This window comes from Scylla paramamosain, chromosome 12 (assembly GCF_035594125.1).
Source record: "Scylla paramamosain isolate STU-SP2022 chromosome 12, ASM3559412v1, whole genome shotgun sequence".
Lineage (NCBI taxonomy): Eukaryota > Metazoa > Arthropoda > Malacostraca > Decapoda > Portunidae > Scylla > Scylla paramamosain.
Window position 1 is genome coordinate 7877244 of NC_087162.1, and position 25257 is coordinate 7902500.

Sequence of the window (25257 nt, forward strand, 5' to 3'; positions counted from 1 at the left end):
ATATATATATATATATATATATATATATATATATATATATATATATATATATATATATATATATATATATATATATATATAAACACACAGTCGAGGCGAAGATAACGAAACCATGGAAGAGGAAGGTCAACCAAAAATAAATAAATAAATAAATAGACAAACGTCTATAATATTGTTACTACTACTACTACCACTACTACTACTACTACCACTACTACTACTACTACTACAATTACTACTACTATTACTGCTACTACTACTACTACTACTACTACTACTACTACTACTACTATTTCACTACTCACCATGGGTTATGTTGAAGGTGCTGATGTGTGGTGGCACTGTGCCGCGAGGACATCTCCATTGCCTGTTGTCTGTTCTGCCGATACGCATCCTGCTGTCCATCTTGCGGAAGGAGGCTTGGGTTCAGACGCGCATGCTGTTGCTGTTGCTGTTTCTTTTCAGTGTCGAAGGGAAGCTGATTCTCCTCTGTCGGGAACTGCAACAAGCGGGGAGTTGCCGAGGCTGATTCCTCGCACTGGAGACTGTACGAAGGGGAGACGGTGGAGACGGCGAAGGTGGAGGAGGAGGACAGGGAGCTCCGGTGTTGAGGGACTGGTGACAGGTCATCGATGGAGGCAGGGAAGGGCGCGGGGACGTGGTTGTGGTAATCTATTGGTAGCACAGGCACGTTGTCGTACTCTGAGACCTTGGAGGATATGGTTGAGTCCTTGTTTAGTGGCAACATGGTGGCGATCTATTCCAAGAGGCCCAGAAACTGAGGTGTTGGGGAGGCCTCAGTCAAGAACTCCGCACTATCACCTTGTAGTCATTCATTCACACACACACACACACACACACACACACATGTTATGTAAGTATCAGTGCAAGACATGACTACAGAGAATAGAGCCCAGAACAGCGCATGCTAGTTTGTATATTCAAGAACGCGACCAGTATTGTTCTTAGCATCTCTTTCATACATCGAGCGTATAGTGGCGTTGAAAGAATACGACTACTTTGTATCTTTCTTAGCTCCTATGCTTAGTCTGCTTCAGTGGCTGCTAGAGCATCACTAGGAAAGATGGTGACGCCGCCAACATCAATCGGTACGGTGTTGATGGAAATGGGTAGCGGTGTCCTCGGTTATTGCAATGTTGTGATGGTGACACTTTTTTCAAGGGAAGGTTGTTTTAGTGGTGCTGCTGACATTGTTGCTGTTGTTGTTGTTGGTGGTGGTGGTGGTGGTGTTGTTAATTTCTTCCTTCTCCTTGTCCTCCTCTTCTTCCTCTTTCCTTCTTGTGACGAGACGAACACTTAATCGTCCTCGATCTCCCACTTCTGCGCCTGCGACAAAAGGTACAAGTACTTAAAAAAAAAAAAAAAAAAATCACACCACACCTCCAAACCATTCGACACACACACACACACACACACACACACACAAACTGTCTGCTTGTCTTTAACTATGAATTTTGGTACGCATGTGCCCGCAAAGCTCACTCACTTTACAATGCACCAAGTCTATATGGCACACATACTCGTAGCACTGACGTGGCGCCAGCGAAGAGGTAGAGTCTGAAAAACAACCGCGCATCGCCCCAAATAAACCACATTGTTTCTCTCATCATCTTATATACACACACACCTTTCATCACCTTGAATGCACACGCTTCAGCTCTACCCTGGCGTCGACTCTTCACTCTTTCACACGTGCTTCAAACTCCTCTTTCCTTGTTTATTAACTCCTGCCCACATTCTTTCCACATATCTCCTCAACCACTTGACCGCACTCTGATCCACCTTTTGCAACAACTGTCTCTCTAACTCTCCAAGTTCTTGCTTCAGAGCACCTGAAGCCAATTTTTCTAGTTCGCAATCTCGCACATGATGGTCATGCCTCACTTCTGTACAATACGATTCTTTATCTATCACCTTGAACTTCTCCAGGTTTATGTCGATAAATATGTAATGGTTGCTGCATAACAACTACATTACTTTTATTACTAATTCGTAGATATCAAATTTTGAAAGAAACTCAAGCCCCAACACTCACCCCATTAAACTTGCACCGCTTTAGTTGTATTGTTCGTTCCCAGCTTGTTCAAAATTTGTTCAACATTCGCTCACAACAGATTTTGTCTTCGTTTCCCAGGCAAATGTTCTGGAGTTCATGGAATTTTTCTCTTACCTCACTTTATATCGTGGAAGGATGTAATGCGTTCCTTCTTTCATCTCTAAGGTATTTCACCTATCCAATCACGTAACAGTATTCCTTTACCGTTTTTCTCAAACACTTGTGAAGCCTGATGGAGCACTTGTGTCGGTGGCCCCACAGCTGCCCACTTAACAATTTTGCTTATCTCTCACACGATCCAAAATACTTTTCTAGATTTTGATAGATTTTTGGCATCTTCATAAAGACTCAACGTCATGAGACGTCACGGAAACGAACATGGAGATGGTAGGTCGTGTATCAAATAAGACAATAATTAGAACAAAAACTGATGCTTTTAGACAATAGCAGATCCCAAATCACTACTGAGATGAATAATTAAATTTCGTCTCTATTTATACACTATCTTTATTAATGTTCTAGACTTGGTAAGAGCGATAAATCTTATGCATTTATATAACACTAAAATTTGCATTGATTATTATTCAAGTGAAATGGTATTGTGATATTGTAACAGTACATTCACAGCTCAAGGAACTTATGTACGTACAGCCTAGGTCTGTGAAGCGTTGGCGAGAACCAAAATGGCGTCGTGCTGTAAGTTTTTTTTATTTATTTCTTATTTTTTTCATAAACACCTATACTAGATATTGAAATAAAAGCTTCTGATACAGATATCCCAGACCAAAGACCGCCAAGGAGTGCACAGCGTCTCGGTTGGCAAGGAGACACAGCGCGGGAACCCTCTGGTGATGGGAAAATAAACTGGCGTAGAATACAGCCTCCGGAAGCTACAAATAGAATTTAGCACCATTACTGTTAGTGCTGGCGATCCCATTACATATATCATTACCTCCTTCACCACCACCATAACCACGTACAACCATAACCACCACCACCATTATCACCGCCGCCGCCGCTGCCATCACCACCACTACCATAGCCACTAGCAACAACAACAATAATGAAAATAACGTTCGGCCCTCTAAGCAAGATGTGATAGAGTAAGCGACCACTAACTTCTGTGCCACTGTTCTGCATCATCTCACGTGCATGAAAAAAAAAAAAAAAAAATGATTGGGAACATTAGTAGTAGTGAACCATCTATATAGGTAAGAGGTAAGGTCGACAATAAGAAAAGCAAAACAACTCAAAATGGAGAGAGAGAGAGAGAGAGAGAGAGAGAGAGAGAGAGAGAGAGAGAGAGAGAGAGAGAGAGAGAGAGAGAGAGAGAGAGAGAGAGAGATACAATGTAAAAAAAAAGAAAAAAAAAAGTTAAAATGTAAACTGCATACTGACATGATAAAAAAAAAAAAGGATCAGAACCAGATATCAGACCAAAAATTAATTCATTGTTCCGGAAAAGAAAGAAAGAAAGAAAAAAAAAGCTTGTATATTTCCAAATGTTAAACTAGTCAGTTACTCACCATGTGTTCCTTGAGAGCGTTATTATATCACAATATATTTAACTGATCTTTAAATATGGGCTTGACAGAAGTTCCTCAATTTCTATGAAATATGCATTTTACTTTCCTCACTTGTAAGTCATAACTTGTTTATTTCTGTCACCATACAGTATTAATAGAATCTTTGAGCAGAAGGATTTTTTTTTTTTTTTACACAGACGAAGAGTACATGGCACAAAATAATACGCGGCACAACAGAGGAGTAAAGTACCTCGCGGCAAGCTCTGACACACCTTCGCTTCGCGGCCAGCAAGGAGTCAAGTGTGGCACGCGCCAACCCACCCTATCTGCCCGCAGAAAGAAGACTGGGGCCAGGCTGAGGGCGCTGCCACCCTCTCCGCCCACAACCACTAACATTACCACCTACAGCTGCAGCCTCCCTCCTCACTCGCGGCACGGAGCAAGATAGTATATTCACGTCTTAATCAAGCGGCAGCTCTCTCTCTCTCTCTCTCTCTCTCTCTCTCTCTCTCTCTCTCTCTCTCTCTCTCTCTCTCTCTCGTGCCTTTACTTTCTGCTACCAGCGACACGTACTGAAGGCGCCAAGGAGTCGGGAAAACCATTTTCTTATAATGGAGCTAAGTGATCTATCAGGGCCCCTCATGCGACTGTCAGCTCTCAGATCCGCATGCACGTGTCCCTAGTATTTTATTTTATTTATTTATTTAATTTTTTTTTTTATGTAGGACACAGGCCAAGGGCAAAAAAAAAGAAAAAAAAAAGCCTACTGAGATGCCAGTCTCATAAAAGGGTCCAAAGTGGTAATAAAAAATTAAAGGATAAGTGTCTTGAAACCTCCCTCTTGAATGAATTCAAGTCATAGGAAGGTGGAAATACAGAAGAAGGCAGGAAGTTCCAGAGTTTACCAGAGAAAGGGATAAATGAATACAAATACTGGTTAACTCTTGCATTAGAGAGGTGGACAGAATAGGGGTGAGAGAAAGAAAAAAGTCTTGTGCAGCGAGGCCGCGGGAGGAGGGGAGTCATGCAGATAGCAAGATCAGAAGAGCAGTTAGCATGAAAATAGCGGTAGAAGACAGCTAGAGATGCAACATTGCGGCGATGAGAGAGAGGTTGAAGACAGTCAGTTAGAGGAGAGGAGTTGATGAGACGAAAAGCTTCTGATTCCACCATGCCTAGAAGAGCGGTATGAGTGGAACACCCCCCAGATATGTGAAGCATACTCCATACATGGATGGATAAGGCCCTTGTACAGAGTTAGCAGCTAGGTGGGTGAGAAAAACTGGTGGAGACGTCTCAGAACGCCTAACTTCATAGAAGGTGTTTTAACTAGAGATGAGATGTGAAGTTTCCAGTTCAGATTATAAGTAAGGGACAGACCGAGGATGTTCAATGTAGAAGAGGGGGACAGTTGAGTGTCATTGAAGAAGAGGGTACAGTTGTCTGGAAGGTTGTGTCGAGTTGACAGATGGAAGAATTGAGTTTTTGAGGCAATGAACAATACCAAATTTGCTCTGCTCCAATCAGAAATTTTAGAAAGATCAGAAGTCAGGCGTTCTGTGGCTTCCCTGCATGAAATGTTTACTTCCTGAATGGTTGGACGTCTATGAAAAGAAGTGGAAAAGTGCAAGGTGGTATCATCAGCGTAGGAGTGGATAGGACAAGTTTGGTATAGAAGGTCATTCATGAATAATAGGAAGAGAGTGGGTGATAGGACAGAACCCTGAGGAACACTTCTGTTAATAGATTTAGGAGAAGAACAGTGACCGTCTACCACAGCAAAAATAGAACGGTCAGAAAGGAAACTTGAGATGAAGTTACAGAGAGAAGAATAAAAGCCGTAGGAGGGTAGTTTGGAAATTAAAGCTTTGTGCCAGACTCTATCAAAAGCTTTTGATATGTCCAAGGCAACAGCAAAAGTTTCACCAAAATCTCTAAAAGAGGATGACCAAGACTCAGTAAAGAAAGCCAGAAGATCACCAGTAGAGCGGCCTTGACGGAACCCATACTGGCGATCATATAGAAGGTTTTGAAATGATAGATGTTTAATAATCTTCCTGTTGAGGATAGATTCAAAAACTTTAGATAGCCAGGAAATTAAGGCAATGGGACGGTAGTTTGAGGGATTAGAACGGTTACCCTTTACAGGGACAGGCTGAATGTAGGTAAACTTCCAGCAAGAGGAAAGGTAGATGTTGACAGACAGAGCTGAAAGAGTTTGACTAGGCAAGGTGCAAGCACAGAGGCACAGTTTCGGAGAACAATAGGAGGGACCCCATCAGGTTCATAAGCCTTCCGAGGGTTTAGGCCAGCAAGGGCATGGAAAACATCATTGCGAAGAATTTTAATAGGTAGCATGAAGTAGTCAGAGGGTGGAGGAGAGGGAGGAACAAGCCCAGAATCGTCCAAGGTAGAGTTTTTAGCAAAGGTTTGAGCAAAGAGTTCAGCTTTAGAAATAGATGTGATAGCATTGGTGCCATCTGGTTGAAATAAAGGAGGAAAAGAAGAAGAAGCAAAGTTATTGGAGATATTTTTGGCTAGATGCCAGAAGTCACGAGGGAAATTAGATCTTGAAAGATTTTGACACTTTCTGTTAATGAAGGAGTTTTTGGCTTGTTGGAGAACAGACTTGGCATGGTTCCGGGCAGAAATATAAAGTGAATGAGACTCATGTGATGGGAGGCTTAAGTACCCTTTGTGGGCCACCTCTCTATCATGTATAGCACGAGAACAAGCTGTGTTAAATCAAGGTTTGGAAGATTTAGGTCGAGAAAAAGAGTGAGGAATGTACGCCTCCATGCCAGACACTATCACCTCTGTTATGCACTCTGCACACAAAGACGGGTCTCTGACACGGAAGCAGTAGTCATTCCAAGGAAAATCAGCAAAATACCTCCTCAGGTCCTCCCAACTAGCAAAGGCAAAACGCCAGAGGCACCTTCGCTTAGGGGGATCCTGAGGAGGGATTGGAGCGATAGGACAAGATACGGATATGAGATTGTGATCGGAGGAGCCCAACGGAGAAGAGAGGGTGACAGCATAAGCAGAAGGATTAGAGGTCAGGAAAAGGTCAAGAATGTTGGGCGTATCTCCAAGACGGTCAGGAATACGAGTAGGGTGTTGCACCAATTGCTCTAGGTCGTGGAGGATAGCAAAGTTGAAGGCTAGTTCACCAGGATGGTCAGTGAAGGAAGAGGAAAGCCAAAGCTGGTGGTGAACATTGAAGTCTCCAAGAATGGAGATCTCTGCAAAAGGGAAGAGAGAATGTGCTCCACTTTGGAAGTTAAGTAGTCAAAGAATTTCTTATAGTCAGAGGAGTTAGGTGAGAGGTATACAGCACAGATAAATTTAGTATGAGAGTGACTCTGTAGTCGTAGCCAGATGGTGGAAAACTCAGAAGATTCAAGAGCGCGGGCACGAGAGCAGGTTAAATCGTTGCGCACATAAACGCAACATCCAGCTTTGGAACGAAAATGAGTATAGAGGAAGTAGGAGGGAAGAGAACAGGGGCTACTGACAGTTGCCTCAGACACCTGATTTCAATGAGGAAAAGAAGATGAGGTTTAGAAGAGGAGATGTGGTGTTCTACAGATTGAAAATTAGATTTTAGACCACGAATGTTGCAGAAGTTAATGAAGAAAAGTTGAGTTGAATATCAATTTATATCAAATCACATGTCACACGAGCCATTTACTTTCTTCTTCAAGCGAGAATAGATGCAGAATACACCATCAAAGACTGCGTGCATCAGAGTTACGTGTACAATAGATAAATAAGCTAGAATTTTGTTGTCTTACTGTAGCTACATCACATTGGAATTTGGTTTCTCGGGTTACATCAGTTATTCAATATTCCATGACCACATTTGTAAACGTTTCGGCTTCCTTATTTCGGCTGCTTTTATCAAGCTCTGCTTGAAGTTGTTGCAGTTTTCAAGGGTGTTTTTTTTATGATTCTATAAATGTTATAATAAGCGTTTTTGCATCATCAATGGAAAAAAGATCCATGAGAACCCGATTAATCAGCTGTGGCCTTCAAAATAAATAAAGTCCTTATGAGAGTCCGAAGCGTCTCAAAATATAGGACTCGATTTTATACATAAGTGAAAATGCTTCAGCCACTGTAGTGTTCGTGGCTTACCCATCCCCCCCACCCCGCGTAAACAACATACCCCTGCGTAGTGTGCACTGTTGCAAGCGCATAGCCCATTGTTTACAAAGTCATGTTGATAAACAAAGGTGTATGCAGCAGATCCCGACAACATGTCTGGTGCATTGACTGAGCGTTTGCTGAAATATAGGGTGTCTACTACTCAGAATGTTTCACTGAATGGAAAATACGACTATCTCTTGCATATTACCAAACATAAGAGAAAATTTTTGAGGAAACGCAGAAAATTAAAAGATAAATGGTGAGTGTATATTAAGTCACTTAAGCCTTTTCTTGCTGTAGTTTAGATTATGGGGAAAGAGTTTTACACCTGCAAGTTTTTGTTGAGTAATCATCACGCTCCGTGGCCACGCTCAATGAGCATCGGCTCGGGGAAGTTATTACAGTAATGCTGAGAAACTCCTCCGTGTCGATGGCGGCCATCTTGTACCTTTTATTATGTTCTATTCTGTCATATTTTGTCTTATGTAGGGAATTACAGGCAATATAAATCGTAGAGAAAGGTGTGCCGCTTGTATGACATGGTAGAGGCTGAGATAATGGAACAGGTGATACTGGAATGTGAGGAATATAACAGAAACAGTAAAGAGTGACCGAGTAGTTTATTAATGCACGTAATTTTGGATGAATTATAGAATGTAATAGGAATGAAGTGCAGAAAACAGAGAGGGAATGGATGGTGTCACTGCTGGGATTGTGTAGAAGACACAATGCTTAATTGTGACAGTGAAGGAGTACCTGGAGATAAAGGATTAGCAATAATCGATCAATTTATAAAATTTACTTATATTACTTACATTATTACAGAGAGCACTTTTCAAATAACCGACGGGTGCTGCTGATCTTACTGTCTTCTGTTCCCACGTATTTAAATTATCTCTACATGCACGGCTATATAATAGAGCCCTCGCTGCTCTAAATATCAGCAAATTGTCCAAAAATAGGATAAAATTAATAATAAAAAAATAATTAAAACTAATAAGAAAAATAATAAACATTTTTCTTGGCGTTATAAACACACACACACACACACACACACACACACACACACACACATCAGAAAAAGAGATAAATATAACAACAAATAATTTAAAGAGAGAGAGAGAGAGAGAGAGAGAGAGAGAGAGAGAGAGAGAGAGAGAGAGAGAGAGAGAGAGCTGGGATAAAATATGTCCCGGCGATCTCTCTGTTTACGTTCTCTCGAAGCAAGAAGTCAAGGAGCCCGAGACATTATTGGAAAATACCGGTTTGAAAATCAGCATATTGAAGAAAGAAAAGAACAGCACATATATTGTGGTTGTTAGGAGAAAAAAAGAAAGAGAGAGAAGGGACACGTCAGGAAGTGCTCAAATCCGAGAAAGGAGTTCCCTTAGACCAGCGGAGGCCAGTAAAGACGGCATTATTATACAAGTGCACCTGTCTCAGGAAAAAAAGAAAAAAAGAAAAAAAAATTGTTCTCAGTGAAGTACTTGGAACACATACAGCCCTGTGGTGTGTATATTTACCGCTGCAAATTCTTTTACCTGTGATTTTTTTTATCAAATTTAGCTTTGAAGTAGGTTAGGTTTAGTTGAGTTAAATTTGATTAGGTTACGTTTAGTTAAGTTAGGTTTACTTAATTTTTTTTTGTATTAATTTCTGTTTGTTTATGTATGTGTATATGGGGTGTGTGTGTGTGTGTGTGTGTGTGTGTGTGTGTGTGTGTGTGTGTGTGTATATATATATATATATATATATATATATATATATATATATATATATATATATATATATATATATATATATATATATATATGGTTTTATTATAGTTTAAGCCATTACACACTACGTGGTAATAACCTACCTCATTTTGTTCTTCTCACTATTCACATAATTTCTAATGATTACACTACTTGTCGGAAATTAATAATAACGCCACAATAGGCCTGGGAATGCACAGCGCTCTCAACTTTTTCTAAGTCCACAGGTAAACATAAATGGTGTATTGTTGCCTGAACTTCAGTTGTTAGGTTAGGTTAGGTTAAGTTAGGTTAGGGTTTTATTATAGTTTAAGCCATTACACACTACGTGGTAATAACCTACCTCATTTTGTTCTTCTCACTATTCACATCATTTCTAATGATTACACTACTTCTCGGAAATTAATAATAACGCCGTGGGCCGTGGGTAGAGATTGGGGACATTGGCTTAAACTATAAATTTACCATATATATATATATATATATATATATATATATATATATATATATATATATATATATATATATATATATATATATATATATATATATATATAACAATTTGTGGTGGAAATGGTTATTAGATTCATTCAAAGAACATCAAAGTCTATCAGAAAAATGTAGCTTTGTCCAAAAATGTTAGACAAGTGCACATACAAATTTACTGTACAGACACCACACGAAACACTAGAGTGTCCACACTGATTCTAACTAACTAGACAGTGCATCAGTGCATCACCAGACTAGGGATATCACAGCAATGTAGCTCAGTCCTTCATTCTGCCAAACATTGTAAGTTAGGTTTATCAGGACATCTCAGGTTTATAAGAATGAGTTCATCAGATTATAAATTAGGTTTATCAAAACATTCTTCTAGTTGCCATTGTGATTAGAGGGACTTGGAAGAGAGAGAGAGAGAGAGAGAGAGAGAGAGAGAGAGAGAGAGAGAGAGAGAGAGAGGGTGATGCTGGGTCAGGTGTCTCTCTCTCTCTCTCTCTCTCTCTCTCTCTCTCTCTCTCTCTCTCTTAGATGAACAGAGATATTTGGTGGTTACAATTGGGCAATTGGTTCAAGAACTTAAGTGCCCTGATGGATGAGTGTAAATAGGAAAGATTTCTCATTATTTTGCCTTATAATGCTCAAAGTAACTGTAGATCTGCAACATTGACTTTATATTGTATGGATAAAGAGTTTTTCATTGGTTTAAACAACAAAATATTTTTATTAATGGTTGTATTTTTTTTTTTCAGTGACCAACATTTTCCCCAAGTGAACCATGGCTTGGGGGGTGTGGTGCATCTATGTGCTGGGCGCTGGTGTGCGGCTCTGGCTCATGAACTCCTCTGGGGGAGACTTCATAGCCAAGCGTGTCGAGTTTTCCACACCACTCAATTCCTGGAAGAGGGGTGAGAACAGATGATTTGTTTTTTTATATTTTAAGTATTACAAAAGCTTTTGCCATTGCCTACCCAGTTCATTAGAACACTTGGTAGTTACTGGGTATCCAATGCTGGCGGAATGTTCAAAATTTGTGTATTTTGTTGTGTGATCTTTAGAATTTCTTCAGAGTAGCATAAAAAAATTTTCATCACTTGCAGTTTCATTACTCCTAACATACTCAGATTCTCTCTCTCTCTCTCTCTCTCTCTCTCTCTCTCTCTCTCTCTCTCTCTCTCTCTCTCTCTCTCTCTCTCTCTCTCTCTCTCTCTCTCTCTCTCTCTCTCTCTCTCTCTCTCTCTCTCTCTGTCCATTAAGGAGAAGTGAACAAGTCATAAAAATTATTTCCTTTCATCAGTATCATCTCTTGATTTCCTGATGGCATTTATGAGAAAAATATTATCTGATTCATGTCTGATTTCAGAAGTAAAAAAACAAAGTTGAGGTTTCCAGTTCAAGTTAGAGCATAATATGAATGTATCTTTTACATTCTGCTTGATTTTGTTTTATTCATTACAGATTTTTAGTACTTATTAAGAAAAAGGTTAATGATCCTTCACTACTCTCTGTATTATTAATGGTTATAAAAGTTATATTTCTTTTAGGGATCAAGTGTTCAAAGATACTGTTATATTTCAGTGGAGGAAGGTGTTTTCCTGTACTCTCAAGGCATACCAGTGTACAGTGGAGGTGTTTTCCACGAGACTCCTCTGTGTCTGCTTATTAGCAGCTTTCTCATTAGGTAAGTTTTGAACATTTTCTGTCCCACATTGGAAATTGTTGACTTTAAATTGAAATGTAATAATATGTCTTATTTCTTCACTTCTTATATAGTGTGTATGTTATTGAAAACAGGCAGTCCATGAATTTAAAGTCAAATTTAATTTTCTGTCTCATCCCAAAGTGAGGGTTGGTGTCTTCTACCATATTATACTAGCTTATATATTTTATCCAATTAATGCTACATGAAAAGTCTAATGATTTACTGAGGAGTTCATCGTGGGAGGTGATTTGCAGGCAGACTTTTAGAGTACAGTATAAGCTTGGGATTTAATTTTTAGACCCTAATATTCTTAATTTCTTTTAGGTCTTGGAGAGCGTATCTCTCCCTCCTGTTTGTAGCTTGCGATCTTCTCACTGCAGCTTTGCTGGCAGCAGTTGCAGCAAGTTACAGCAGGAAACAAGTGAGTGGCATTTTAGTCTAATCTTTTATTATAACAAATACAATCAAGTTAAATGTGAAGGAAGGTTAATTAATGTTGAACTCTACCAGATTTCTAGCCTTATGTGCACTGCAATCATCAATATTTTAATAACAAAATCTTCATGCACTAATGTTTTGAAAATGTACCTACATCTTTATATATATGTCACTGTGGCATTACTGTGGTCACTGTGAAATGCAGTACAGTATCTGCTCCTAATCATAAATTAGAACTCTATTGCAAGACAAACACACTGACCACTTTCAGGCTGCCTGGTGTTGTAATGTAAGCATAAATTAATTGGTAAATACAAATAATCAAATCATCATTGCCATAACCATCATTATCATCATCTATTAAAATCTGGTAAGTTTGACATTTCCATACAGTAAAATCCCTCTTACCCGGCATCAATGGGACCGCCGACATGCCAGATACTTGACAGTTGCTGGATACTTGAATAGAAGTGAAATTATGTCCTTCTGATCTTTTCAAGTTGAACCACTTGTATAACACTTTGTCCATCATTTCACCACGATGATACTGCAGTGTGTGATGATTTTCTGCTGCCTTTGGGGTGTCGGTGGCTTTCATGTAATCCTGCAACTTTTTCGTTTGGGATTTAATGTCATAAATAGTTGATGAGCCCACACCATATTCCGCCATTAGTTGCTGTCTGCTTTCACCTCTCTCTAATTGTCGACAAATGTCTACCTTCTGCCTAAGTGTAAGCACAACACGCTTCCTCTTTTCTACAACTTTAGGCATGATGAAGGCGTTAGGCGATAAACAGTGCACACGCGGGACTGAGTCACTGAGTAAACACAGTGCAGTGGGCCGCTGGTGGCGCGAAGCAGTGCGCTCTGGTGGCGAGGGGACAAAGTATCCCTCGGGCGGGAATTTTAATAGATTTTATGAGTACACATTGATTTTTTATTGATTTTAAGGCTCGGGGAAAAATGTGCCGGATACTTGAAGCTGCCAGGTACTCGAATGCTGGATGAGAGGGATTTTACTGTACATACCAAAAAAAATCACAAGAAATTCCTGTTAGGATTTCTTTTCTTTTTCCCACAGCTTGTTGAACAGAAGAAAAACGTTGACAAGTATTCAGTTGATGCCCTGCCCCTGCTCCTTACTTCCGAGTCCCTGTGGTCTGGTGTGGCCTATGTTAGTGCTGTGTATCTCTTCTGTCCCTACACTGTAGCATCATGTGTGGCCCAAACAACCACTGTGTTCGACAACCTGGTTCTGGCTACAGTATTGGTCTCCATGGTTAAAGGTTGGTGACTAGTTGATAGCATAGGTTTGATATATATTTATCTATTTTTATTGTAAAAGAGGAAGTGGCAAGGGACAGCAAAAAATGGCAATAAAGCAGCAAAAAAGGCCCATTGAAGGTGTCTATTATTAGAGAAGACAGTTCTAGAGCAGACCTTATATTATGAGAAGTGTCTTGAAATCTCCCTCTTGAATTTAATTCATAGAGAGGAGAAAATTGAAAAATACAGAAGCAGGCAAGGAATTCCAGAGTTTACCCTTTAAAGAAATTAATGGTTTTGAATACATAAAGGAGGTAGAGAAAATAGGTGACAGAGAGTGAAAGGCTTGCTGTGAGGATTAGTATGTGGAAGTATATTTTTTGCAATATATTTCATACATAACTTTATAATTTTATGATTGAATGCAACATTCTTTTCCTATGTTGATGGTGACTGTAGTTCATTGAGCTGGTGTGCATGAAGGATGATGTGATATGTATTTATAAATAGTCCTGAGGTTTTTGTGTATGTATGTTGTATTGTGATAAAGGTGATCCCTCTTCATCCTGTATTGAATGAGGAAAGCCAAGACAAGGCACACACACACACACACACACACACACACACACACACACACACACACACACACACACACACACACACACACACACACACACACACACACACACACACACACACACACACACACACACACACACACACACACACACACACACACACACACACACACACACACACACACACACACACACACACACACACACACACACACACACACACACACACACACACACACACACACACACACACACACACACACACACACACAGTGCCATGTGTTGGAACAATAAAGAACAATAAAGGAAAGATGGATGGAACATTTAGAAAGAGATAAAGTTTTGGTAAATTGTCAATTTGGATTTAGGAGGGGAAGATCATGCTCCATGACCTTATTGTCCATTTATTCAAAGGTAGTCGATATTGTGCAGGAGAGAGACGGATAGGTGTATGGTGTTTATTTAGACTTGAAGAAAGCATTTGGCAAAGTACCACATCAAAGATTGCTATGGAAGATACAAAATTATGGAAAAATTGGAGGAAGACTGCTGGAGTGGATGGAGTGGATGGATGATGATAGAGATGGTCTGGATGATAGAGAGAATAAGAACTGTAATACAAAACAAAGATTCATCTTGGCTGAAAGTAACTAGTGGTGTCCCACAGGAGTCAGTGTTGGGACTGATGATGTTTGTAATATATGTAAATGACATAAATGAAGAAATAGAGTTATATGAACTTACTTGCAGATGATGCTAAGCTGATAAGAAGAGTAGAAAATGTAAATGGTTGTATGGTACTGCAAGATGATTTAAATAAGATAAATAAATGGAGTAAATCTTGGCAAATGGAATTCAATTTAAGTAAATGTAAAGTAATGGAGTTTGGTAAGAGTAAGAAAAGAATACAATATCATTATGAGATGGATGGTGTGAAGTTACAGAAATCAAAAGGAGAAGTAGATTTGGGAGTAACAGTTCCTTCCTACTTTCTCTATCCTCATTTTCAATCCAAAGCTGGATGCTGCGTTTATGTGTGCAGTGACTTAACCTGCTCTCGTGCCCACGCTCTTGAATCTTACGAGTTTTCCACCACCTGGCTACGACTACAGAGTCACTCTCATACTAAATTTATCTGTGTTGTATACCTCTCACCTAACTCCTCTGACTATAAGAAATTCTGTGACTACTTAACTTCCAAAGTGGAGCACATTCTGACTCTCTTCCCTTTTGCAGAGATCTCCATTCTTGGAGACTTCAATGTTCACCACCAGCTTTGGCTTTCCTCTCCCTTTACTGACCATCCTGGTGAACTAGCCTACAACTTTGCTATCCTCCACGACCTAGAGCAATTGGTGCAACACCCTACTTGTATTCCTGACTGTCTTGGAGATACGCCCAACATTCTTGACCTTTTCCTGACCTCTAATCCTTCTGCTTATGCTTTTACCCTTTCTTCTCTGTTGGGCTCCTCTGATCACAGTCTCATATCTGTATCTTGTCCTATCGCTCCAATCCCTCTTCAGGATCCCCCTAAGCGAAGGTGCCTCTGGCGTTTTGCCTCTGCTAGTTGGGGGGACCTGAGGAGGTATTTTGCTGATTTTCTTTGGAATGACTACTGCTTCTGTGTCAGAGACCCGTCTTTGTGTGCTGAGCGCATAACAGGTGATAGTGTTTGGCATGGAGGCATACATTCCTCACTCTTTTCTCGTCCTAAACCTTCTAAACCTTGGTTTAACACAGCTTGTTCTCGTGCTATACATGATAGAGAGGTGGCCCACAAAAGGTACTTAAGCCTTCCATCACCAGAATCTCATGCACTTTATATTTCTGCCCAGAACCATGCCAAGTCTGTTCTCCAACTAGCCAAAAACTCCTTCATTAACAGAAAGTGTCAAAACCTTTCAAGATCTAACTCCCCTCATGACTTCTGGCATCTAGTCAAAAATATCTCCAATAACTTTGCTTCTTCTTCTTTCCCTCCTCCGTTTCAACCAGATGGCACCACTGCTATCACATCTATTTCTAAAGCCGAACTCTTTGCTCAAACCTTTGCTAATAACTCTACCTTGGATGTTTCTGGGCTTGTTCCTCGCTCTCCTCCACCCTCTGACTACTTCATGTCACCTATTAAAATTCTTCGCAATGATGTTTTCCATGCCCTTGCTGGCCTAAACCCTCAGAAGGTTTATGGACCTGATGGGGTCCCTCCTATTGTTCTCCGAAACTGTGCTTCTGTGCTTGCACCTTGCCTAGTCAAACTCTTTCAGCTCTGTCTGTCAACATCTACCTTTCTTTCTTGCTGGAAGTTTGCCTACATTCAACCTGTTCCTAAAAAGGGTGAACGTTCTAATCCCTCAAACTACCGTCCAATTGCTTTAATTTCCTGCCTATCTAAAGTTTTTGAATCTATCCTCAACAGGAAGATTCTTAAACATCTATCACTTCACAATCATTATAAGATCAAGATTGGAATATGCAGCAGTGGTGTGGTCTTCTCATACAAAGAGGAATATTATAAAATTAGAAAGAGTACAAAGAGCAGTCACTAAGATGGTCCCAGAGTTGAATAAGTCGACCTATGAAGAGAGATTAAGAATGCTGGAAATTCCTATCCTTGATAAAAAGAGAGAGAGAGGAGATTTATTTAACATCTATAGAATGATAAATGGTAAGGAAAATGTGGACAAAGAATGTTTTATAACTTTAGACACATGCTGGAAATTCCTGCCTTTGAAAAAAGAGAGAGAGAGAGAGAGGGGAGATTTATTAAACATCTCTAGAATGATAAATGGTATGGAAAATGTGGACAAAGAATGTTTTATAACTTAAGACGCACAGAGTACAAGGGGACACAGTAAGAAGCTGAAGAAGGCTAACTGTAGAAGAGACATCAAGAAGTATAGTTTTCCTCACAGAAGTGTGAACAAATGGAATGAACTCAGGGAAGATGTTGTCAATGCCATAACTGTCCATGCTTTTAAGACCAAACTGGATAGATATAGAGACAGGATACTATGAGATTACTCCCCTCCTGTAAACCACAACTAGGTAAACACACACACATGCACGCACGCACCCACGCACGCACGCACGCACGCACGCACGCACGCACACACACACCTTTTTTACCTTCTATCTTACCCTCTAGGTCAAGACACTCATCAGCATTATTGCTTTATGTTATGTATAGTTTTGTGATTTTCTTAATGATGATAATAATAGCAATATTGCTGTTTCATACATCTTTTAAAATTTGTAACAATGTCCTTATTACAGGTTACTCCATACTGTTTGGTGGGCTTGTAGCTGTGGCAACATATCAGTCCTTCTACCCAGTGTGCCTGCTGGTACCAGGCATTATCAGCTTAGTGCAGGAAAAGAACTCTATCTCAGCCCTTGTGAAGCCATTGTTATCCTTTGCTGTCTCACTGGGACTCCTAATGATCATGTCTGCTGAGATTGCTGGCAGCTGGGAGTTCTTAGAAGCAACTTATGGTTTTATGTAAATAAATCCTGAGTGATGTTTTGAAAGATTTATTATATATGAAATAGTTATAGATTTGAAGTTGTGAATTATACCTAAATACATTTTACTTTTCTTCCAGATTGGCAGCACCAGATCTAACTCCCAACATTGGTCTGTTTTGGTACTTCTTCACTGAGATGTTTGAGCATTTTCGATTGTTCTTCCTAGCAACTTTCCAAATTAATGCGTTTGTATATGTGTTACCTTTGTCTATTCGCCTTCGCCGAGACCCCATCCTGCTGGCCACAGCACTGCTTGCCTTCACTGCCGTCTTCAGGAGCTACCCATCCCTTGGCAATGTGGGGTTCTACTTGGCCCTTGTGCCCATGTGGAAACATCTACATCCATGTAAGCTGGACACCATTATTGTTGTTACAAGGGAGTTTAGAATACATCTATATACTACTTCCTTCATATATGTGTGGACAACTTTCCATGAGTAGTGAATTTCAACATATACTTGGCTAATGACTACTAACAAATTTGTTAGCACACATTCTTCTTTCATTCATATTTAGTTTGATGTTGCATTTGATTATTTTTGTTGGGCTGCATTTTTCACACATGAATGTATGTATATATGTTTTTTTTTTTTTTTTTTTTATGTAGGAGGGACACTGGCCAAACGCAACAAAAATCCAATAAAAAAAAAGCCCACTGAGATGCCAGTCCCATAAAAGGGTCCAAAGCAGTAGTAAAAAATTGAAGGATAAGTGTCTTGAAACCTCCCTCTTGAAGGAATTTAAATCATAGGAAGGTGGAAATACAGAAGCAGGCAGGAAATTCCAGAGATGAATGATTGAGAATACTAGTTAACTCTTGCATTAGAGAGGTGGACAGAATAGGGTTGAGAGAAAGAAGAAAGTCTTGTGCAGCAAGGCCATGAGAGGAGGGGAGGCATGCAGTTAGCAAGATCAGAAGAGCATTTAGCATGAAAATAACGGAAGAAGACAGATAGAGATGCAACATTTGCGGGGATGAGATAGAGGCTGAAGACAGTCAGTTAGAGGGGAGGAGATGATGAAACGAAAAGGTTTTGATTCCACCACATCTAGAAGAGCGGTATGAGTGGAACACCCCCCAGACTTGTGAAGCATACTCCATATATGGACGGATAAGGCCCTTGTACAGAGTTAGCAGCTGGGGGGGTGAGAAAAACTGGAGGAGACGTCTCAGAATGCCTAACTTCATAGAAGCTGTTTTAGCTAGACATGAGATGTAAAGTTTCCAGTTCAGATTATAAGTAAAGGACAGACCGAGGATGTCCAGTGTAGAAGAGGGAGACAGTTGAGTGTCATTGAAGAAGAGGGGATAGTTGTCTGGAAGGTTGTGTTGAGTTAATAGATGGAGGAATTGAGTTTTTGAGGCATTGAACAATACCAAGTTTGCTCTATCCCAATCAGAAATTTTAGAAAGATTAGAAATCAGGCATTCTGTGGCTTCCCTGCATGAAATGTTTACTTCCTGAAGGGTTGGACGTTTATGAAAAGACATGGAAAAGTGCAGGGTGGTATCATCAGTGTAGGAGTGGATAGGACAAGAAGTTTGGTTTAGAAGGTCATTGATGAATAATAAGAAGAGTGGGTGAAAGGACAAAACCCTGAGGAACACCACTGTTAATAGATTTAGAAGAAGAACAGTGACTGCCTACCAAAGTAGCAATAGAATGGTCAGAAAGGAAACTTGAGATGAAGTTACAGAGAGAAGGATAGAAGCTGTAGGAGGGTAGTTTGGAAATCAAAGCTTTGTGCCAGACTCTATCAAAAGCTTTTGATATCAAGGCAACAGCAAAAGTTTCACCAAAATCTCTAAAAGAGGATGACGAAGACTCAGTAAGGAAAGCCAGATCACCAGTAGAGTGGCCTTGACGGAACCCATACTGGTCATCAGATAGAAGGTTGTGAAGTGATAGATGTTTAAGAATCTTCCTGTTGAAGATAGATTCAAAAACTTTAGATAAGCAAGAAATTAAAGCAATAGGATGGTAGTTTGAGGGATTAGAATGGTCACCCTTTTTAGGAACAGGCTGAATGTAGGCAAACTTCCAGCAAGAAGGAAAGGTAGATGTTGATATTGATAGTCAGAGCTGAAAGAATTTTACTAGGCAAGGTGCAAGCACAGAAGCACAGTTTTGGAAAACAACAGGAGGGACCCCATCAGGTCCATAAGCCTTCCAAGGGTTTAGGCCAGCGAGGGTATGGAAAACATAATTGTGAAGAATTTTAATAGGTAGCATGAAGTAGTCAGAGGGTGGAGGAGAGGAAGGAACAAGCCCTGAATCACCCAAGATAGAGTTTTTAGCAAGGGTTTGAATGAAGAGTTCAGCTTTAGAAATAGATGTGATAGCAGTTGTGCCACCTGGTTGAAATAAAGGCAGGAAAGAAGAAGAAGCAAAGTTATTGGAGATATTTTTGGCTAGATGCCAGAAGTCATGAGGGGAGTTAGATCTTGAAAGATTTTGACACTTTCTGTTAATGAAGGAGTTTTTGGCTAGTTGGAGAACAGACTTGGCATGGTTCTGGGCAGAAATATAAAGTGAATGAGATTCTGGTGATGGAAGGCTTAAGTACCTTTTGTGGGCCACCTCTCTATCATGTATAGCACGAGAACAAGCTGTGTTAAACCAAGGTTTGGAAAGTTTAGGTCAAGAAAAAGAGTGAGGAATGTACGCCTCCATGCCAGACACTATCACCTCTGTTATGTGCTTGGCACACAAAGATGGGTCTCTGACATGGAAGTAGTAGTCATTCCAAGGAAAATCAGCAAAGTACCTCCTCAAGTCCCCCAACTAGTAGAGGCAAAACGCCAGAGGCACCTGTCCTTAGGGGGATCCTGAGGAGGGATTGGAGCGATAGGACAAGATACAGATATGAAATTGTGATCAGAGGAGCCCAATGGAGAAGAGAGGGTGACAGCATAAGCAGAAGGATTAGAGGTCAAGAAAAGGTCAAGAATGTTGGGCATATCTCCAAGACGGTTAGGAATATGAGTAGGGTGTTGCACCAATTGCTCTAGGTCGTGGAGGATAGCAAAGGTGAAGGCTAGTTCACTAGGATGGTTAGTAAAGGGAGAGGAAAGCCAAAACTGGTGGTGAACATTGAAGTCTCCAAGAATGGAAACCTCTGCAAAAGGGAAGAGAGTCAGAATGTGCTCCACTTTGGAAGTTAAGTAGTCAAAGAATTTCTTATAGTTAGAGGAGTTAGGTGAGAGGTATACAGCACAGATAAATTTAGTTTGAGAGTGACTCTTTGCCTTAGCCAGATAGTGGAAAACTCAGAAGATTCAAGAGTTTGGGCACAAGAACAGGTAGAGTTGTTGCTCACATAAACGCAACATCTAGCTTTGGATAAAAAATGATTATAGAGAAAGTAAGTGGGAACAGAAAAAGGGTTACTGTCAATTGCCTCAGACACCTGAGTTTCTGTTAGGAAAAGAAGATGAGGTTTAGAAGAGGAGAGGTGGTGTTCAGCAGACTGAAAATTAGATCTTAGACCACGAATGTTGCAGAAGTTAATGAAAAAAAAGTTGAGGGGGTGTCAAGACACTTAGGGTTGTTGTCAGAAGGGCAGTCTGACCTGGGGACATTTGTGGTCCCCTCCCCAGATGGGGACTCAGGCTGGTATAGGAGTCGCCATGATAATTTTGAAATTTTTGGTTGAAGTGTGTGTGTGTTATTAGGTGCTTATAGTTTTGTGTGGAGGAAGAGAGTTGTCTTTAGAGGGCAGGGTGTGACTGCCCCCTTGTGTTGTGAGACACAAAGGGAAATGTTCACTGAGGTCATAGCTGGGTTTAATAAGTTCACAGCACCCCCTGATCCAGTGCTTTAGACCTCACTGGGAGTAATTATTGTTTTGGCAGGTGCCTACTGCCTCTTCCTATACATTGTTCTGTATCTATTCAATGTAGTGTAGTAAAGTATTATTATTTAATATACATTTTTTTCCCATGTGCTGATGGTTCTTTTCCCTTTTCTTCGCCAGTCATGCGGCAAACCTTTATTGTCGGGTGCATGTTTGTGTCCACATCAGTCCTTGGGCCCATCATGTACAACCTCTGGATCTTCAGTGGCTCTGCTAATGCCAATTTTTATTTTGCAGTCACTCTTGCCTTCAACACAGCTCAGGTAAGCCTATTGGTGACTGCTTGATTTAAATTGTTCATATTGGTAAAAAGTATAGTTGAGATAACCATAATCTAAGTTTCCCTCAGTTCAAGACTTGCAGATTTATGGTAGGAAAGTATATATATAAAATCATTGAATTGCTGATAAAACAGGACACTGGAATTTTATTTCAGTCCATCTATTTATTTATATATATATATATATATATATATATATATATATATATATATATATATATATATATATATATATATATATATATATATATATATATATATATATATATATATATATATATATATATATATATATATATATATATATATGTACCAGATTAACATTCCAACAGAAGGGGATAAGTAAATCAAAAGTTCCTCTCATGCACATACACTCATAATCATATAATTAAAAGCATTCCTTCACACCTTAGCCACCAGGCTTCTAGGAGGCAAAGGACCAATCCATACTGATGCATGCATTAAGGTTTGTTTTGTGGCATAACTGGGTTTCTCTGTATCAGGATCCAGTCTAATAAACCAGCATTCATGCTTGCATGCTTACACAAAGCAACCATGGTGTCAGCAACTGAAATTTTCTTATTTGCTCAAGATACCAAAGCTTCTGGTAATTCACTTGCTACCTAATGTAGATATAGAACTTCTACATGTGCCATGGGTAGCTAGTGGTGGCATTTTGGGTATGATCACCTATAAACAATGCTGGATGGAATGTACATAGAGCTACAGTAGGGGTAAACAAGCTTTGAAGATCAGATGAGGTCTTCTGGCAATGGAAAAATTAATGCTCATGATCAAATTATCTGCTCAAGATGTGTTTTGTTGGTTCATGTTGTTCTTACATGTAGTGTGAGCCAGTACAGCCACACACAGTTTTCTACTTTTTGAAATATAACACATTAATGATGGCAAACACTTGTTACTAGGAGGGATTTTCAGACAACATTCAAAAGGTTGGATGCTGTCATGTGCAGTATTGCAATGTGATTGTTTTACAGCAATATATAAAAAAAATCTCAAAAACTGAACAATTCTTTGGCTATGACCAGACTACATAGCATAACTATAAAAATGCTAATTTGTTCAGTTTTGTAAAATTTTCTTTCTTCTTCCAGATTTTCCTTGTCACAGATCTTCTCTTTGCTTACGTAAAATGGGAATACCAGCTCACCCATGGCTCCAAGATAGAAGTAGATGGAAGTCCTGGCCGGCTTACTTTGCAGTGATAAATTGTTATACTTTTTATTAGGTTAAGGGTTAGCATAAGAACATTCCTTCAAACTTCCTAATTGTCCCAGTCTGTTTATATATTTTGCTATACATGTAAAGTTTGCCCCAGAATGAGCACTTTCAAGAGTAGTGAGATTTTTCAGTCTAAAGATTGGTGGTCATGGGATCCCACTGCACTTTAAAGTACTGTCACAAAAACCAGAGCTGTACCTCTACAGCTCCCTGTTGTACATAATAATGTTTTTAATGTGGTATCATGAGTTGTTTTAGTAAAATGAGTATATGTAAGTGTCTGCCAAAATCTACCTAGGCCTTGGCCGTCATCATGGCTCAGTTGGTGGAGTTGTTTATTGTAAGTGTCCTGTTATAGTTCAGTCCCTAACTACTTCCTATTTAAAGCATGAGGTGAGGTTGTTAATAATGATGGAAGCAGTGAGGTCCCTGAGAGTGTGATGATGTGCAGGCTGAATTGGGCCATGACCCCAGCCAAGGACCATGTTCTGAAACACCTCTGGAGAAAAATCTTGAGAGAGAATCCAGCTAATCATTTCTGTGGCCTTGCAAAATAGTCATGATAAAGAGAGGAAGTAAGTGCAGCAAGGGAATTGTTGAAACAAATAAATGGAATGACAAAGTCCAGAGCCAAAAATGATTGTAGGAATTGGCAACTGCACTAATTTTTGTATTTAGCATTTATCTCATAATAAAACTTCATAAATGTTATGTATAATATTGATAGTTTTCCTTTTAAAGTTTGTTTTACATATATATTACTTTGTTCATTTATTTGTTACTCATTTTAGTTTGTTATTAATTTGTTTATTGGTTATTTATTTGTTTCTTTTCTCATTGTAATTACTTGTTCTTTTATTTTCCTAATTTTTCATTTTTTGTTCATTTTTTATTAATTTTTCTCTTCACTTCTTGTTTCTCTTTGCTCTTCAATTCTCTTTACATCTATTTTCTTTTCTTCAAGTCTCTTTACCATTATTTTCTTTTTCTTCAGTTCTGTTTATTTTACTTTATTTTCTTCTCACTTCTCTTACTTCTCTTACTTATATATATATATATATATATATATATATATATATATATATATATATATATATATATATATATATATATATATATATATATATATATATATATATATATATATATATATATATATATATATATATATATATATATATATATATATATATATATATATATATATATATATATATATATATATATATATATATATATATATATATATATATATATATATATATATATATATATATATTTTTTTTTTTTTTTTTATGTAAGAGGGACACTGGCCAAGGGCAACAAAAATCTGATAAAAAAAGCCCACTGAGATGCCAGTCCCAGAAAAGGGTCCAAAGCAGTAATAAAAAAAATTGAAGGATAAGTGTCTTGAAACCTCCCTTTTGAAGGAATTTGAATCATAGGAAGGTGGAAATAAAGAAGCAGGCAGGGAGTTCCAGAGTTTATCAGAGAAAAGGATGAATGATTGAGAATACTGGTTAACTCTTGTATTAGAGAGGTGGACAGAATAGGGTTGAAAGAAAGAAGATAGTCTTGTGCAGCGAGGTTGCGGGAGCAGGGGAGGCATGTAGTTAGCAAGATCATAAAAGTGGTTAGCATGAAAATAGTGGTAGAAGATAGCTAGAGATACAACATTGCGGCAATGAGAGAGAGGCTGAAGACAATCAGTTAGAGGAGAGGAGTTGATGAGATGAAAAGCTTTTGATTCCACCATGTCTAGAAGAGCGGTATGAGTGAACCCCCCCAGACTTGTGAAGCATACTCCATACATGGACGGATAAGGCCCTTGTACAGAGTTAGTAGCTGGGGTGGTGAGAAAAACTGGCAGAGATGTCTCAGAACGCCTAACTTCATAGAAGCTGTTTTAGCTAGAGATAAGATGTGAAGTTTCCAGTTCAGATTATAAGTTAAGGACAGACCAAGGATGTTCAGTGTAGAAGAAGGGGGCAGTTGAGTGTCATTGAAGAAGAGGATATAGTTGTCTGGAAGGTTGTGTCAAGTTGATAGATGGAGGAATTGAGTTTTTGAACAATACCAAGTTTGCTCTGCCTCAGTCAGAAATTTTAGAGAAATCAGAAGTCAGGCATTCTGTGGCTTCCCTGCGTGAAATGTTTACTTCCTAAAGTGTTGGACATCTATGAAAAGACATAGAAAAGTGTACGAGTAGGGTGGTATAATCAGCATAGGAGTGGATAGGACAAGAAGTTTGGTTTAGAAGGTCATTGATGAATAATAAGAAGAGAATGGGTGACAGGACAGAACCCTGAGGAATACTACTGTTAATAGATTTAGGAGAAGAACAGTGACCGT

General features: G+C 39.2%; 2 protein-coding genes across 9 annotated transcripts in view; one reads left to right on the forward strand and one right to left on the reverse strand.

Moving 5' to 3' along the window:
- LOC135105656 (plasma membrane ascorbate-dependent reductase CYBRD1-like) overlaps positions 1-3878 on the reverse strand; it is a 46561-nt gene extending 42683 nt beyond the window's left edge. For 6 of the 8 annotated variants that reach the window (XM_064014042.1, XM_064014033.1, XM_064014040.1 and 3 more), the window contains exon 1: positions 306-729. In XM_064014042.1, coding sequence (XP_063870112.1) covers positions 306-364 — 59 coding nt within the window. In that variant the 5' untranslated portion in view covers positions 365-729. Of the gene's footprint in view, positions 1-305; positions 730-3603 lie in introns of those variants that run through there. The other 2 variants (XM_064014036.1, XM_064014038.1) reach the window with 2 other exon arrangements.
- A 5074-nt stretch (positions 3879-8952) lies between these two features.
- Positions 8953-23616, forward strand: LOC135105658 (phosphatidylinositol glycan anchor biosynthesis class U protein-like). The gene is made up of 9 exons (XM_064014044.1): positions 8953-9264; positions 10763-10918; positions 11589-11691; positions 12037-12133; positions 13232-13436; positions 17274-17499; positions 17603-17871; positions 21504-21646; positions 22779-23616. Exons 2-9 carry the CDS (start codon positions 10789-10791, stop codon positions 22887-22889), a joined length of 1284 nt encoding a protein of 427 aa, XP_063870114.1. The 5' UTR covers positions 8953-9264; positions 10763-10788; the 3' UTR covers positions 22890-23616.
- The last annotated feature ends 1641 nt before the right edge of the window (positions 23617-25257 follow it).

What these genes read in the sequence shown, in the direction of transcription:
- LOC135105658 (XM_064014044.1), top strand. Translation starts at nt 10,789, where the DNA reads ATGGCTTGGGGGGTGTGGTGCATCTATGTGCTGGGCGCTGGTGTGCGG. An exon ending in CAAGTTACAGCAGGAAACAA is followed by an intron (nt 12,134 to 13,231) that starts GTGAGTGGCATT and finishes TTTTTCCCACAG; the next exon opens with CTTGTTGAACAGAAGAAAAA. An exon ending in GTGGAAACATCTACATCCAT is followed by an intron (nt 17,872 to 21,503) that starts GTAAGCTGGACA and finishes TTTCTTCGCCAG; the next exon opens with TCATGCGGCAAACCTTTATT.